General features: G+C 38.6%; 1 protein-coding gene across 9 annotated transcripts in view; it reads right to left on the reverse strand.

Annotated features, from left to right (window-relative positions):
* The window catches only part of cux1a (cut-like homeobox 1a), a 130600-nt gene that overhangs the window by 32655 nt on the left and 79778 nt on the right, over positions 1-18167 (reverse strand). For all 9 annotated transcript variants that reach the window (XM_073874380.1, XM_073874375.1, XM_073874379.1 and 6 more), the window contains 5 exons: positions 17154-17218; positions 16976-17042; positions 4169-4217; positions 2754-2861; positions 839-1027 (listed from right to left, as the gene is read on the reverse strand). In XM_073874380.1, coding sequence (XP_073730481.1) covers positions 839-1027; positions 2754-2861; positions 4169-4217; positions 16976-17042; positions 17154-17218 — 478 coding nt within the window. The remainder of the gene's footprint in view (positions 1-838; positions 1028-2753; positions 2862-4168; positions 4218-16975; positions 17043-17153; positions 17219-18167) is intronic.

The raw sequence follows: 18167 nt of genomic DNA on the forward strand, positions 1-18167 counted from the left end.
TGGCAGTTTTGCTTTATACAGGGTTCCCACATCTTAGTTACCTTCACATTCAAGGACCTTTCAATGACTTTCCAGGTTCAATACCCTCAAATTCAAGGAGTAAATGTGGGGACACATTTCAAGTCAGAGCAAGGTTACATTGTGTTACCTTTTAATATGCATTGTTACAGTTCCCGTTCGAGGGAACTCGGGCTGCGTCACTGTGGTGACACTTTGGGGACGCCTCCAGGGGTAAGTGCTTCTGAATGTGTATATCAAATTCAAACAATGGTGAGGCTTAACGACAAAGACAGGGTGACGCGGGAGCCAGGAAGTATATAGCTATCTGAAATATTGCCAAAGATGGCGTTACAGGGACGCAGAAAGTATGGCAAGGGAGACGCAGCGTCTCGTTCCTTTCTCAGGGAACAACAGTTACATAGGTAACCCGAGACGTTTTCATGTGTCAAACACAATTATGCAAAAAATTTGGTATGAATCAACATTTGCATACAGAAGATATAAGCATTTAAAGCGTACAGTTTAGCACGTGTGTTTTTTATGATATTATCCTACACTACACAGGGAATAATATGGATTTTTTTTCAGAAAACTTCTTGCATAAAATAGATTCAAGCACTTTCAATGACCTGTATCTATGTATATATATATATATATATATATTCTATCATTATTAATATACTATTACGAATTACCAACTGCTTCATTCTATATAAAATCCACACTTTAAGTAACATACAAACAACTAACAAATTAAGGTTCAAATGTAGTCCCTACCTGGGAAGCTTCAACATTTATTAATATACAGTAATTCATACGTGTCACCGGTCTCACTGACCTTTAGCAGGGCTTCTTTGGAGCACAGCTGCTGCTCGAGCTTGCTGATCTGATTGGCCGAGGTCTCGCTGAGCTGAGCGAGACTGGTCTGCAGCCTCTGAACGTCTTCGGCCAAACGCTCCACCTCCCTTTCCTTCACCCCCAGCTCTGCCTCAAGACTGCTACAAGATATCTGCTCCAGAGACTTGTGCTGTACACATAAACACACAAACATCCATCACACATTTTGAAATATATTTCACAACATGTCCAACACCTTCACACGAGCCCTCTCTCAAAGAGCCCCACCTTCTGGACGCATGAGCCGATCGGACGTTAGCAAATTTACTTACTGTCATGTCATCCCAAATGTATACTGTAAGTACAATATTTGTGAGCCTGGACCACAAAACCAGTCGTAAGGGTCATTTTTTTTTTTAAATTGAGATGTATACATCATCTGAAAGTTTAAAGGGATAGTTCACCCAAACATGAAAATAATGTCATTAATGACTCACCCTCATGTCGTTCCAGACTCGTGAGACCTCCGTTCATCTTCGGAACACAGAAGATGTTTTAGATTTAGTCCGAGAGCTTGTTGACCCTTTATTGAAAATCTACGTACGGTATACTGTCCATGTCCAGTAAGGTAAGAAAAACATCATCAAAGTAGTCCATGTGACATCAGTGGGTCAGTTAGAATGTGTTGAAGCATCGAAAATAAATTTTGGTCCAAAAATACCAAAAAATACGACTTTATTTAGCATTGTCTGTTGTGAAGCGCATGCGTGAGACTAAAGTCACGTGACGCGGCTGACGTGTTATCTGGTGCGCTCCAGCTGTTTTTTTTGTACACCCGAACTCGTCGTAAAGTCATAATTTTTGTCCTTTCTGGACATGGATAGTATACCGTACGTAGATTTTCAATGAAGGGTCAACAAGCTCTCGGACTAAATATAAAACATCTTAAACTGTGTTCCCGAAGATGAACGGAGGTCTTACGAGTTTGGAACGACATGAGTGTGAGTCATTAATGATATTATTTTCATTTTTGGTTGAACTATCCCTAAATAAGCTTTTTATTGTTAGGATAGGTCAATATCTGGCCGAGATACAACTATTTGAATCGAAATATTGAGAAAATGGCACAAATAAAGTCCTTAGCAACACATATTACTAATGATTCATACATTTTTATATATTTACAGTAGGAAATGTACAGAATATACTTAAAATCTTAATTATTTTGGAAATAAAAAATGGATAATAGACCCATACAATGTATTGATGGCTATTGCTACAAATATACCCTTGCTACTTAATACTGGATTTGTGGTCTAAGACCACAATATTTTCACCAGGAGACACGCCAGTACCGATTTAACGTTATCAATGTGCCGCTGTATTTGAATTTAATGTGTGACATGTATGTTTCATTGGATATGGAACATATTAGACACCATATAAGGTCAAAATATCAATCGGCTTCTTTCACAAATCTATCATTTGCTTTAGACAACATATATATTAACCCACTGGATCTGAATTATTTTTAATGATGGATGTGCTTAGTGGAGCGTGACATTTTATTAAATAATAAATACAATTATTTGTGAAATTATTAACTGACTAAATCAGTTGAGAATGAGTAAATGAGAAAATTTTCATATATGGGTGAACTTTTCTTTGAACTACTAATAATATTAGAATTATCGTGATTACATATTTAATTGAAATATTTAAGCTCTAATTATAATATGATTAAATTAAACACATTGCAATTAAAAGTGTGTTAAAATGTAATTCAAAAAAAAAAAACTCAATTGCTATACAGCTTCAAAGAACGTGTTAGCATACAGCTTCCTTTTTCTTACTGTAACCACCAACTTTCTGTCACTCTCTACAGTACAGATGTGCAGAAAGAGAACGGTTCTCACCATATCCGGGCCTTTCTGAATCTGATTGGTTGGTTTCAGGGTGTTTGCTGAAGCTGAAGAGAGCTGCTCCCTCAGGGTCACGGCCTCTCTCTCTGCCGCCTCAGCTCTCTGGAAGTCACCAACAGAACATTCGGGTTAAAAATTGTCCAAGCAAAGGATATATAACCATTATAGCAACTGACTTTCATAATCGCCAAGACCGGGAGCTAAAAGATCACAGTCTCCTGCCCGTTTATTTTATGGCCGACCTGAAAAACGTTATCCGAACTCACATGGGTCCCGCTTGGCTGAGTGCTCTAGTATTTGAGCCCAAGTGTGTCAAGGTACGTATGGTTGGATGATTTGCAGAATATGCAAATAACGCACGGTTTTAAACACAGATTGTGGCGTTAATTCATTGGCTGCCCTAGAATAGACGCCTGACCTGAAGAGAAATTCACGATGAGAAAGTTAAATATATTACGAAACGCTGCTTAAAGCGTTCAACCTTTAGCTGAACAGAATCTATCACCGCCATCTTTATGCATTTATGGTTATGATGAGCTTAATTATGCAAATTTATTCTTGACGTCTACGTAACAAGTCTTTCCAAATGTTCCTTTTCTGTTGATTGGAATAATAATGCTAATGAAAACAAAGATTAAGAAGATTTTGGTTTTCCTGGTTGTTTTTTGTGTGTGCCCTACATTTTCGAAAAAAAAAAAAAAATTTTGCATTTTTAAACAAGTAAACAGATTTTTGCAGCTATTGTGTAGATAACATATGAAGATCTCAGATGCAAAACCCTCTAAGTGCATCTAACATAAAATATTTTTTATCAGATTTTTAATGGATTCTGCCAACAAACCGGTGTTTCTGACTAACCCGATTAAGCGGATTTTAAGCAAAAGTATTTAATAAATGTATAACCGTGCTGAGAGCATTTGGTTAATATTATTATGTCATTTTTGACGGAGATGGCATTTAGAGGCTTTTGCATATGAGCCCAAATAAATAACAAGACTTGTATACAAACTGCACCCTTTGAAAAAGTTAAATAAGGTCAGAAAAATGATTTACAACATTTACAAAAATCCTGTATTGCACAAAAGCCATAAAAAGGCAATGCATTCTTTATATTGCATCACACAAAAGATTTGATCTCCATTTACATTTACCCGTTGGGGCTCACGGCTCAAAAACTAAAAGGAGATGATGGATTTCTCCCAAAAAGAAAGCAGATGGAAATTATAGCAGGTAAAATGTGGATATATGGGATTGCTACAAAGTTCTGTGCACTCCTAAAAGATTATTCACACATCAATCGCACCGCACATTTTACACCAGAGTTATTAATAAAAGATCTAAACATGCTGTTATTGTCTCTTAGATTTGCATACAATAGAAGTGTAAATCCACAAAGGATATGGCATTACCTGATTGGCTCTTTCCAAATCTGTCATCACCGCTTCAATCTCATTGGCCCTGAAAAAGAAAGCACGCATTACTAATGCAGACTTGAGGGAACTGGTAGCGCGGGTTTGTTGCAGTAAAACGCAATGATGCAACATAACGCAATGCAATAAAAATGGGTCACGTAAGGAATGGACCAGGTGGATGGGAACACCTCGCATCGACATAAAACGGGTAATCAGCACGCCGTCTCATTTCCGTGCCGCGTGCATGCATATGCAATAATGATTGCGTTGCGTATCATGGGGATGTGTTCGTGAGAGCATTTATCATGAGAGCATCTGGGTTTCAGCGCGATAGTCTGTGTGTGTGTGTGTGTGTGTGTGTATAGAGATCTGCCGTTTCAGTTGGACTTCCATAACCCCGGCATGCATGTAAACACTTGCACACTCACCCGTATGCACACAAGCCAGCACACACAAGCCATTAAGCCCTCTCAGTTTCAAAGTAATCCGTTGGCCTGTGAGCTGTGTAGGCCAGCAATGGGTTGACGGCTCAGCCACATGCACAAGCCCAGGTTAAAACAGAGAGATTACACTAATATAGGCCTCAGACTCCTTTTAATGCACGCTAATCTGATATTATATTCTCAATACTGTAGCGTGAAGCTCAGCAAATGGCACGGCTTAGGTGTGTTAACACGACTGTCCTGCTTTAATAAAGGTTAATGGCACTTTATGTCCCCTTTAAACATTTAACTCAAATTAGTATTCTGATATTAACTCTTTCCCCACCAGCGTTAAAAAAAGTTCCCAGCCACAAATTTTGAGCAAAAAGATGAGATAATTGCGTTTTTGTGAAAGACTTCTGATAGAAGAGTTTGAACTGTTTGACGTGAGGGGTTGTATAAGTTGGGTAAGAGCTCCATCTGGTGGATAATCGCGGAAATGCGGATTGCCGGAAAAACTTGTTATTGGCAGGGAAGCATTTTCTCTTAATTGACGAGTTTACTCATCAAAGCCGGGGGAAAGAGTTAAAACTCTGAGAAAGTAGGTATAGATTACCAATTGTTTAAAGGGACAATAAGTAGGATTTACCCCCATCTAGTGGTGAAATTGTATTTTGCACTCAAACGAATAGTGCTCTCTCGCACCTCGCTTTTCCAAATGCGTGTTGCAACTACGGTAGCCGTTATGTACACACTGATCTCCTTGGCCGTTTCAGCTAGTTCACGTGTTTTGAATGAAAACGCATTGTGGAAACGCATTGGTAGGCTAGTGCTTTTTTAGGTTTAGTTCCCTGCTATTATAGTTTATCAGTATAGGGGAACGACATGGAAGCCTCCTTGGACTGGTTCAATGTAAGTAAAGAGAAGAAATTCTAAGCTTACAAAGAAAAGTCAGATAATTGGCAGAGGTCATTTGACACCAACGAAGACATATTTATGAATAAAGACATTGATTTTGATAAATAAAACCCTACTTACTGTACCTTTAAACTGATACTGGTTAAAATGGACATTATGCCTCTTATTATTACTGATTTAATCTCTGAGGGAAAGGATAGAAATTGTTTGGGGGAAAGAAAAACAAGTTTTCACTGGACTTAAATACCTCCTAGACTAAGATACGATAATGTGTCTTTGCATATGTTAACCGTTTACCTTCACAAAATCCATCTCCATTGGATTTTGCTCCAACATTTACACTATCAACCCATTTACATTTTAAAGACCTGATTTTGTTTGCAATTATCACTTAAATATGAACTTAGGGCAGGACATATTAAGTGGCTCCTCCTTTAAAAAAAGCCATTCGCATTTAGTTGACCTCGCAGACTGGAATTTGACGAGAAGCTGAAGTGCAGAATGATGTCATAAAAATTGTCGCACCATATTGGCGGCAGTGAGAAACTGTACGTTTTAAATGCTTACTTAATGCAAATTTGTTAATGTTTTATAACACTCTAGTTATGTATACATATTCATACTTAAAGTAAAAAAAAATTTTTATGTCATGTGGACTTTAAGTGCAAAAGCTAAAACGCACGGCCAAATCTGAAGTGAAGTCAAATTTACCCAACGCATAATCTTTTGAGCGAGTGAAACTTGTTAGCCCACATACCGAGCCCTTAATCTGATAAAAGCACTCACATTATTTCTATCACCCACTGTACTCTCCTCTCGAACGTTTCTCCCATTGACACTTCTGACCATGTGACTGAAAACTGAGAGGAGTCAAGCACAGCTGAAATTAATTCAACAGAGAAGCTTATTAGAGCCGATGTGGTTTAATGATTTAGATGAGCACATTTTTTTGTGTACGACTCTAGTCTTGTGGGCGCTTATGAATTTGAGGTGTATTGTGATTGAAAGAGTGCTTAGTGTAAAATACCGTAATGTTTTAAATCATTACTTAAGAATAGATATTCATGCCAAATATTTATAAAAAATGAAGATCACAAATATGTGCCCATCTCTTTTTCAAACCCGGATAGTCTGTTGTAGTTAAATATGAAACATTAAATACTGTTAGATCAGCACAGATTTGAGAATTATGGAATATAATACGCATTTAAATCTAAAGAGTACAGATCAGAGGTTTATTTTGCATTAACAGTGTTATGATCTCTTGTCATGGCACAGAATAGCAAAAATACAATCCCTCTTAAATACAGTCCAAATAGGCACTCACATTCTCTCTCTCTCTCTCTCTCTCTCTCTCTCTCACACACACACACACACACACACACACACACACACACACACACTAAAGTTAACCTGCATAACCTTATCTCCTCTCTTTTCTGCTCTAATGTTCACTTCATCCGTCGTGGGCCCCACTGTAAAAACACATTAATGAGGGGCTTTTAAAGGGGCCACACTCTACACTTCTGTAGCATTTCATTTCTTTTCTGAGGTCAAGCGTTTTTGCACCAATAACAGTCATAATTCAGTTACACAACCAGATTAAAAAAGTCTGCTACCGTCCTTTAAGATTTATTTGTAAAACACCTCAGTTATGATTGGCTAAAGTTTGTAGTGCTGGACTTTGCACTGTCTTCTTCTGTTATTCGTGTTGCTGAACATTGAATGGGCATTATTATAAACGTGGGTGGACATTTGCAGACCCTGATTGAAATTTTTTTTCAAATTTTTGTTCCAATTTCAAGCAGTGTCAGAGAAATGGTCACAAAATGGTTCCTAGTTGTCACTGGGCACACCTTTGCACCTAAAGACAGAGTTCCCACACCTTAGTTAACCATCTGGGGTCTAAGGGGTTTTTAGGGCCCTGGGGAAGTTTTGACATGCACTGACATTTGTGCTTTTTTCAGTTGCTTAAAAACATATTAATGGCAAAAGTCTCATAACACTGCGTTGAGCACAAACTGGGCTACAATATTATATAATCAACATGTATGTACATGTTTGTATTTTTGAGAGAAAAATGTTTATGCGTGGTTTTTGAAAAAGCAAAATTTTTAAGTCACTGATATAAGTCCACAAAACTCATTCTAAACATGTTTTCCCAAGACTTTTCAAAGCAGGATCTAGTAGTCTAGAGTTTTTTCTTCAAAATGATGTGAAAATCATTCGGCCTACTCATTCACATAAAACAATATATTGATTTACAATTTCTAAGACACTCTTTCCTGGGAAAGGCTGTATGCGTGGAGGTGGGATAGCTCCTGAATAATCAGTGATTGACAGCTGAGGAACAAATTATTATTATTAAATAAATTTTTTTCAGATCAACTTGTCTTTAAAACAACATAATGCAACATGAATGCATTACCATACCATACAGTGATAATATTACCATCACAGTACTTTTTATTAATTGTAAAATAAAGCATCAGATTCTAAATCAGAATTTAAAAATCAATCCAACCAATGTTCAGGGTTCCCACACCGTAGTTAACTTCAAATTCAAGAACCTTTCAAGGACTTTCCAGGTCCAATAACCCTAAAATTCAAGGACTAAATGTGAGGACACATTTCAAGTGAGAGCAAGGTTACATTGTGTTGCCTTTTAAGATACATTGTTACAGTTTTCTTTCGAGGGAACTCGCGCTGCGTCACTGCGGTGACACTTTGGGGACGCCTCCAGGGGTAAGAGCATCTGAATGTGTATATCAAATTCAACTAATGGTGAGGCTTAACGACAAAGACAGGGTGAAGCGGGAGCCAGGAAGTATATTGCTATTTAAAATATTTCCAAAGACGGCGTTACAGGGACGCAGGAAGTATGGCAAGGGAGACGCAGCGTCTCGTTCCCTTCTCAGGGAGCAACAGTTACATACGTAACTCGAGACGTTTTCATGTGTCAAACACAACTATGCAAAAAAGCATTTTGGTATGAATCAACATTCGATATAAGCATTTAAGCGAACAGTTTATAGCACATGTGCTTAAAAGTCTAGAATTTTTATGATATTATCCAACACTACACAGGGAACAATATGGAAACTTTCAAGGATTTTAAGGACCCGTGGGAACCCTGTAAAGAGGACACAGTACCTCAGAGATTCATACCAAAGAGTGCATATTAGTAACTCAAATGTACCAAATTTATACGTATCTGTACCTATATTGTACATATTAAGACCTTTTTAAAGGGTATTCACAGGTGACAGCTTGGGAACATTTTTGGTGCATTTCTGATAGTGAATGAACATCTGTGAAACTGATTTAAAGATAGCAAAATGAGTTAAACAGACCTTTGCTTTTTTGATAGCTGAAAGCATAATCAAATTAGCCAAAATATGTAATAAGCGAAGATAAGCATCTAAGTTTCCATAGTAAGTTTGAATTGATTTGGGAAAGAGCTTAAATTTTACCATATATTTAAAAAAAATGGTAAGCAAAATTCTGTTTTTTTTAATGCTTTAAAGATGAAAAGATGAGGACGATAACAGCGATGACAGAAAGTTACGCTTCACTCCCATCTGAACAAAACCAGCATGTTCTTCATCATTTCAAACCCGGGGGACAGAGGTTATCTGTGAGAGCATTTATAAGGATTATTTCATCGTCTACACACGAACATGTTACTGTACGATGTGGGAAAGTGGAAAAAACAACAATGTGAATGTAATCCAGTAACATATAAACACATCTTCTTTTGTTATTGCATGAGCTACCGCTGATAAATAGACTCGGAGCGAATTAAACGTTTATTGAATTTGATTATTGTGTTTGTTCGACTCAGCCCTTGATAGATTATGAGAACCAGCTGCTTTGATTTTGACCTTTTTCATCCAGTACGCAAGTCAGAAAGGGGAGGTTAACTCGGCGCTCGGGCGAAACTAGCAAGAAAGGTCCAGGTTACATGAATCCTCTGGCTGTAATTCAACTCTTTCAGGCATTTCTCTCTCTCTCTCCTATTTCGCCTTAACTCACTCTCGCTCTCCCTCCCCAGTGTCTTTGTTTCTGTTGCGGCTCAAATCCCCCTGGGCTGGTACGACATTTCACAGATTTAGCCCATTAGATTTCCATTTTGCTCTCTTTCTCGGTTTGGCCCCTATCTTGGGGAACCAGTATGGGCTTTATCATGCCATGTTTTTTTTTGTTCTTCCATCCTCTCTTAACCTTTTGAAGGCTAGGGTAGTAAGAAAACCCTTGGGGTATGATTTTTTTCTCTTGTTGAGTGTCTGACCTCCAGGACAAAGCTGATTTAAAAAGCTTGTTTTGAAACGTGTCGGCCCTCATACTGCTAACTTTCAAAACCGCAAACAACAAATGATATTGAATCTATTTCTTCTCTGGTTTGGGGTCATATATAAACATTTTATAGGTTTGTTTTCAACCAATTGGTTTTGTCCATATTTCACAAAACCATTGCTAACTGTTTTGATCATGCGAGTTTGCATTTACATAATAAAATTTTTTAAAGGGTTTCATATGAACGTAGCTTGGTGTGTAATATATCTGTGTACACATTTGTACAATACATTGGAAAATATCACCGAACAATGTAAGAGCTTTTGGGACGGTGAAATGTCTTCCTTGACACAGATGAAATGTTTTCTTTGCGCTCAGCCGGCGAGAGCAGATCTGTGCCGATAAATCAGGTGGGTTGGATGAGGTCCTTTGTGTTCGCCGCAGTAATTCAAAACCTGCCAGGCTGATGAGAGTACAGACAAATGGATCAGACAGAACAAAAATCCACCCTCCGAAATGTCACACAACCGAAAGTGCAGCCGAGACCCTGTCAAGCAAACATGCTAGATGTGAAGGCGAAGAGGTGCGAGCCGTTCTGACGCTGCTCTTCTGCCAGGTTTGAAAATCAAACCATGCTGTTTATCTCAGTCAGTGCGTGTGACATCACAAAACACACAGACAGAGGATCTAAAGGTACAATCGCAGGCATATGAGTGCATGCAGCTGCGACCAAATCCGTAGGGACCGCCATGTCGCCGGGAGCTGTTGAAATTCATGTGCAAGGCAAAACCCCGGCTGCACCGGTTTACTGGGCAAGTATACTTCTCTTTGGTTTTCAATGACACAAATGCATCGCCCGCAAAACCAACAAACAAAAATCCAGCGTTTCTCTCTCGCACATGCACACAACCCCACCTAAAGACACACAAACTCAATCCGACGTCCCATATACACACAGGAGCACAATTCTGCAAGGCCTCACACACTGCTGCTATTTCCGTACGCTCCCTATCCACTGCCCATTTGTCTCGTAAAGGACACAGCGCAAAACCAAACCTGCCACTTTCAGCGCAGGAGAAACAACTTTAATTGCATGTTGTTCCCTTCCCATTCAGTCAGGGAGAAACCAGAGAGAGTTTAACCACGCTGGGAACAAGCACAACAGGCCACACAGCATGACAAACTCAAGCCCGGGCCCTACACCGCTATAACTGCTTGAGGTAATAAACTCGCCTTATTTTGGCATCTGTTTACAACTAAATTGTTGTGTTAAGTGCAAAAATCTTAGTTAATAACAAAAACGTTGAGTTTAGGATGAACGCTTTGAGGCAATATGTAAGAAAATGTTGTGTTAAAAACAAAAACGTTGTCGGAGCCGATGGTGAAGTGGGAAGCGCCCCGACATGTGGTGCTTTCGCACTTTCGGCAACCCGAGTTGATTTCCGGCTCACGGTCATTTGCCGATCCCATATCCCTCTCTCCTCCCTGTGCTTTCCTGTCCTCCCTTAATCACTGTCAAAATAAAGACAAAATGGACAAAAAATATTATAAAAACAAAATAAACAAAAAAAATGTTAGGTTAAAAACAAAAATGTTGTGTTAAAAACAAAAACGTAGGGTTAAATACAAAAAATGTTGTGTTAAATACAAAAACGTTGCGCTAAATCCAAAAACGTTGCGCTAAATACAAAAACGTTGCGTTAAAAAAAAAATGTTGCGCTAAATACAAAAACGATGCATTAAAAACAAAAATGTTGGGTTAAAAATAAAAACGTTGTGTTAAATAGAAAAATGTTGCGTTAAAAACAAAAAGGTTGGGTTAAAAATAAAAACGTTGCGCTAAATACAAAAACGTTGCATTAAAAACAAAAATGTTGGGTTAAAAATAAAAATGCTGTGTTAAAAACAAAAATGTTGCGTTAAAAACAAAAACGTTGGGTTAAAAATAAAAACGTTGCGTTAAATACAAAAACGTTGGGTTAAATACAAAAACTTTGCGTTAAAAAAGTTTAAATACAAAAAAACTTGGAATTAAATTAAGAATACACTCAGTTGCGCAGTTCAATTAATTCAGTTAAAAACAAATACGTTTAGTTAGTTAGTTAAGTGTGCAGTTGTTCCCACATTGAAGATGTTAAGATGAAAAGAAATTGTTACTTCAAAATAAATGTATGGATCCAGGAAATGCTTTTATCTGAAGCAATTTAACGCTATATAATTATTTTCTCTGTATGTGTAAACCCAATAACGCAATGCTTTACCAATTGCACTACAGAAACACAAGAGCACAAATATTGCCTTTTTTTGCTAAATTAATCTTGCCAAAACAGTAATAGTTGCGTATCAGCATTGGCCTGAGTGTGGCGTGTGTTTGAGCAGACATGCAGGGGCCGATGCCCTCGTCTGTGCCAAATGTAGTTACTGTAGCTGGCGGGACATTAATGAGGAGGTCCTGAGACGAGACTTTGAGCTTGAAAACAAAAAGGAACCGGATTAAAATTTCAGCACAACACAGAGCCCTGGGAGAGAGAGAACAAGATAGATGGCTGGGACGACAGACACCTCACGGGCCTGTGAGGAAGGCGGACATTCCACCGTGAACATGTCTGTGAGAGGAGGTGGAGGAGGGGAGGCCACGGGGGGAAGGGGAGAGAGAGAGAGAGAGAGAGAGAGAGAGAGAGAGGTCGCATACAAACGGTAAAGCGAATTGAAGCATTCCATTAATACGCTTGGCTGAACCCTGCTCCTCTTTTCACCCTGAACTCAAGAAACACACAAACTCTCTGCAGCTGATACCATCCTTCCTTTAGACTGAAGTAAGAGAAAGAGAGATAGAGATAAAGAGGGAGAGAGAGACAGAGAGCGAGAGAGAGGGAGGAAGGGAGGGTGAGACCACAGGACAGGATATGGGAGGACAAAAATAGGGATAATGTTACTAAATTGATGAGTTAAAGAAAACAACGCGCTAAAATAACGTCAGAAAAACGCATTCCTATTCTAAAACATGAAACTCATTCTAATTAATAGTTTATAAATTATGACACACATCAATATTGATCATATTCAAATCTACTATCCCAGTATAATAAGCTTAATAACTCATTCGTTTGTTATAAAGTGGCCCTGATTGGCAATCGTCAAGCTGTCTGACACAGCAACATTAGTTCAACCAATAACGTGCGTTTGGGGGCGGGAATGACCAATTGGCAGACCAATTAAAGACAAGGAAGTGTTTACTAATCATGTGTAAAAATGTGATCGAAAACATGAAACAGCATTCACAAAAATGCATTAAATTTCGATAAAAAATATGCAAAATGGTCTTTACAATCAACAAATCATGCACATTAGCATTACGGAAATTAACCATTGATTTATTAAAGTAAAGAGTAGCAACCACGGTTTTTGGTTTGATTTGTAGTAAAGCCATGATTAATTTTCATAACTTTTTATTGGGTAGTACCAAATACATTAATTAACAATCAATACGCAAAACAAACGCACAGTATTTTAGTCAATGATCACAACAGCAAGCATCTCCGTATAGGGTGAGGATCAATCAATTTTATGGATTGCACATTCATAATTGCTCTGCTACCCGACTGATGCGAGAAAAACATTGGCCTACATCAAAGACAGAACAACACTTCCTTACTTGTTAGCTTATTATCAGAGCCCAGTGGAGCGTAACACGTTTTTATGTTTGTCTAACTATTTAATACTCGAATATCTCAGCATCCATCCCATTGAGATCCACCTACTGCCACTGCAGATGAACTGAGCTATTGGAGCATATAAAAGCCTGAGGCCAGGAAAGAGCTCTCAGATGGGTGGAGAATTCCTTTACCCCTTCACCAAAGACACACGATCACGTAACCTCATTAAGTCAGCAGAAAGACAAAAACGACCTCTTGTATTATAGACGTTTGTGTTTGTTATCTGAAGTACAGCTCTGTAGCCTCATAAAGTGGCCGGTGATTTGGTGAGTGTGCATATATTTAGCAGTGGTTTGACAATGTGAACTAATAAAAATGTTTGTTATATTCTTTTGCTTTAATTAATAATAAATAAATGTTTCCATTTTTATGAAAAAAAAGTACATTTTATGCATTTGACAGATGCTGTGATCTAAAGCAACTTACTGTACGTTCACACCACCACAAGCGAGAGCGCCAAAAAAAACGCTTGAATGCATTCTCTATAATCATTTTCCGCCTTCTGATTGGTTGCTGCCGAACGTTTCCACCTTTCGATTGGTTGCCGCCGAACCGTGTCATAGCTCATTACCATAAAGTTGACCTGATTTCAACTCTCCTTGATACTCACATCGTCCTGCTTGTCGCACAAGCTCGCCGCCGGCTCTCATTGAAAATAAATAACTTCCGGCCACTTTGGCGGTGTATGACTGTATGTGTTCCCTGTGAATCGAACCCTCAACCTTTGCGCTGCTTATGTAATGCTTTATCTATTGAGCTACAGGAAAATCAAGCAAAATATCATTACAAATCTAATCTTTTGGTAAAGGAACGTAAAAGGTCAACAATGCAACGCTCTATTAGACCGTTTCATCGGGCGCACGTGCGAGGACGCAATAAGAGTCTGGTCCAAACTTTATTCCGGTTTCTGTTGTTTAACGGTCTGACTAGTTGCTAAAACTGAACTCTTAAACAAATAGCTCGTCGAAAATAAAAAAATTTTGGGTTCCTATGTAATCTACGTGTTGTTTATTTTGCTTGTTATATAAATAAACTACTTTAAAAGGACTTTGTTGTTATTTATTCTTCGCAGAGTTTACCGGAAGTTACGTGATGACCACGAAAGGCGCGTGTTTATGTTTTTACTGCTGAAACCGTATATAGACTATTTTGCACTTCCTGTTGTTTTTAAGTCTTTTAGTTCACATTTATTTTACATTTTCTGTTGGTTGTATTTTGTTCTATCATTAAAGGCAGGGTGAATGATCTCTGAAAGCCAATGTGGACATTTGAAATCACCTAAACAAACACTCCTCTACCCCAATAAAATATGGACCTTCTTTTGATAGACCCACCCAACACATACGCAACCCAGGCAACGATGTCGGTTAGTACAGTGGTTTTCAAACTGGGGGCCGCGAGATGGTGCCAGGGGGGCCCCAGTTATATGACATTTTATGAAATACATTAATTTATCATGAATTCTGTGTAATTAAACCTAAAAAAATAAGGCTACTAACCAAAACACTACTTTTTTGTATAATTTTATGTTTTTTTTTATTAAAATGTTGAGTTTTAGAACAGTTTTTGTCACAAATTTCCTTTGGGGGGGCCGCGAAGGAATGCACCGTACACAAGGGGGGCCGCACACTGAAAAAGTTTGGGAACCACTGGGTTAGTAGACACGGCCCTTATTGCTGATTGGCTACAAGTGTGTTTTGGTACTCGGCCCGACTCCCTTTTCCAAAGTGTTTTTCAAAAATCATGCACCCCGCCTTTAATTAATATTAATATTTTGTTCAGTGTTGAACAACTAAAACAGGAAGTGCTTCTGGACCAGTGTTGCTCATGTCGTGCAAAATGGTTTATATGGCCGCTCTGGTGACAAAAAAAATCCTGCTTTCCTGTTAAAAGAACCAATCATCAATCGACAAAGGCTGACAATTCTCTGGGAAAGGGGCTCTGTACAGAGTTATGTGAGGCGCTTGCTAACCTGTACATATGTGCAGTAGCTGAAACAACGTCAAAAAAGATGCTTTTTAGTGCTTAAGAAGCAAGTTATGATACAGTTAATGTTAAAAAAATATGTTGTTTAATTGTGACTGTAGTCTTGCATGATTGAAAAAACTTCCTGGAGGCATTGCAAACATGGCCACCTAGTGGTGCGACTTCCCTAAAGGGAATTTTTATCAAATTGGCTTTACACTTTAAATTTTTCCTACACTTTAACTTCCTAAATTAAGTTAAGGCTTTTCAACTTGTTTTTATAAGTAATAGCAACTCATCATTAGTCGTAATTCAAAAAAAAAAAAAATTGAAATGACTTGCACAGTCAATTTGATTCAACTTAAAAATTTAAGGCAGCAAAAAAATAATTGTGCGGTGTGCATTGCAATTGCCACTTCCTAGACAAAAAATAACACGCATAACATTTCTAACAGTAGCTTTTGGATCAAACCAACACTAATGAAAGAAACCTGGAGTGTCAAGTTGAAGAATTGGTGAGGCGTCCAATGGAGTGGAAACATTTTACCTGCCACATTCGGTGCAACGGTTCCCTGGAGAACCCGGGACGGGAAGAAGGCCAACATTACACAATGTCAAGATGTGTTTTTCTCTGTATGTGAGTGTGTGTTTACTTGTTTGCATTTGTAAACTATCATATACATCTCTATGATCTTTCATGGACAACTTGTGATCTTCCTGTCCGACCCCATGTCCACAATTTCAAAGAAACATGGGTTATTACACTTCAAACATGCAACATTGGGAGTCCTGGCAGGATTTGGGTTTGAATTGCAGGTATTACATTACGCCACTCCCACAACACAGGACTGCGTCGAAACAGCCTGCAGCGAGCTCGCTCTGCAACAGGATGCATTCCTCAGTGACAGCGAGACAAGGAAATTGCCACCTAACCCCGACCACATGACAGGGAGTCGAGTGAGGAACGCACACATGCAGACAGACAAATACACACGCGTGACCCAGATCGAAGCAGACATGCACGTCTGTACAAGATGTGAACGAACAAAAGCCGCATTTGTGCATGTTTGCATCATTGTGCATTAAGATGCGTTGCACAGTGCAAAATGGCAGTCGATGATATGAATACCACCAATGGCTCACTCGGAGGGTCCATGGGGGTTGCGAGGTACCGTATCAAGCATTATTCTGCGTTGTGCAACCATAAAAGCAGCATGGGCGGGTCGTGCAATGAAGCCTATTGAATATCAGATTTTCCATGAATGAAGGTGTGATTTCACCACGCCGTGTTTTCCCCCATAATCAAACCTGTCTGCAGAAGGATTATGAGCTGTTTTGGTGCGGATCAAAGGGGCGTGTGCGCGCGTCTGTCTGTGTCTGCACAGGCACGCGATTGTGCGAGGCTCTGTACGCAAAGTTGAGACGGAGACAGTTGAGGAAATGCAGGAGAGGGAATCTGAGACGCTAATCCTTGCTGAGTTACTTACTTCGCTGTGGATTCTTCATCGTATTTTGTCTTCAGCTGGTGGAGTTCTGCCTGAGTTGCTTCAAGTGCTGTGGAAGATACGAAAGAGGTTAAACTGTGTCAATCACATGTATGTCATTTCAGAAACACCTCCATCATTACACCTATGAATGTGAGCGAGGCCTGGTTAAAGCACAAACCTGTTTGTAAATTTGTTTTTAGATCCAAGTCGTCCGTCCTGCTGTCCTGAATCTGCTGTGGCTGACTGTGATCGAAACAGCAGAGAAGAGCACAGGTTAACTTCATAGCGAACGTTTATTGGTGTACAAACACGATAGAAATAAATGCAAACATGGCCGCCTAGTGGCACGACTTTGATATAAAGGGACTTTGATATAACCTACAGAAAAAGTATCTGTGTACATAATGGTACATAACATTTTCTTCAGTTTTGCTAGGGGCTGAACTTGTATATAAAGAGTTTAGTTTCAAAACACAATAAATCCATTTAGACTAATTTCGGTAAAAATGTGTTTTCTATACCAAGAAAGTGACGAGATGAAAACCACCACAGGTTTAGCAATGCCATCAAAATATTATTTTGTTTTTGTTTGTTTGTTGATCACGAAGTACAAAGTAGATGAGGAAAACTAGGATTCCGTGTATTCAACGCACCGCCATTGTTGATTACAATGTGTGGAATGGTGCGCTGTGATTTGTTAAGTGGATTTATTGCATTCTGCAGAAAAGGAGGACCGGCGTTTATCGCGTTTTGGGAAAAAGGGAGAAAAGATGACAGAATAACACGGTGAATATTGGATTTTGCGTAAAATTAAGAATTCACTTTTTAATACTGACCTGATACAATGTGCAGTAGCTAAAACAAAATAGCTACAGTTGATGTCTGGCCTGATACAATACTGATTTTGGCGGTAACTAATAAAAAAAAGGCGTTTATCGCGTTTTGGAACCAAACTCTTCATATGATGCCCAAAAAAAGTCTACAACTTACAGTTTATTTGTGACCCTGGACCACAAAACCAGTCATAAGTCGCAGGGGTATATTCGTAGCAATAGCCAAAAATACATTGTATGGGTCAAAATTATAGATTTTTTTTAATGCCAAAATTATGATGTTAAGTAAAGATCATGTTTAATGAAGATTTTGTAAATTATAAATTTTCTACTGTACAAATATCAAAAATATTTATTAT

Source organism: Misgurnus anguillicaudatus, chromosome 12 (genome assembly GCF_027580225.2).
Source record: "Misgurnus anguillicaudatus chromosome 12, ASM2758022v2, whole genome shotgun sequence".
Taxonomy (NCBI): Eukaryota; Metazoa; Chordata; class Actinopteri; order Cypriniformes; family Cobitidae; genus Misgurnus; species Misgurnus anguillicaudatus.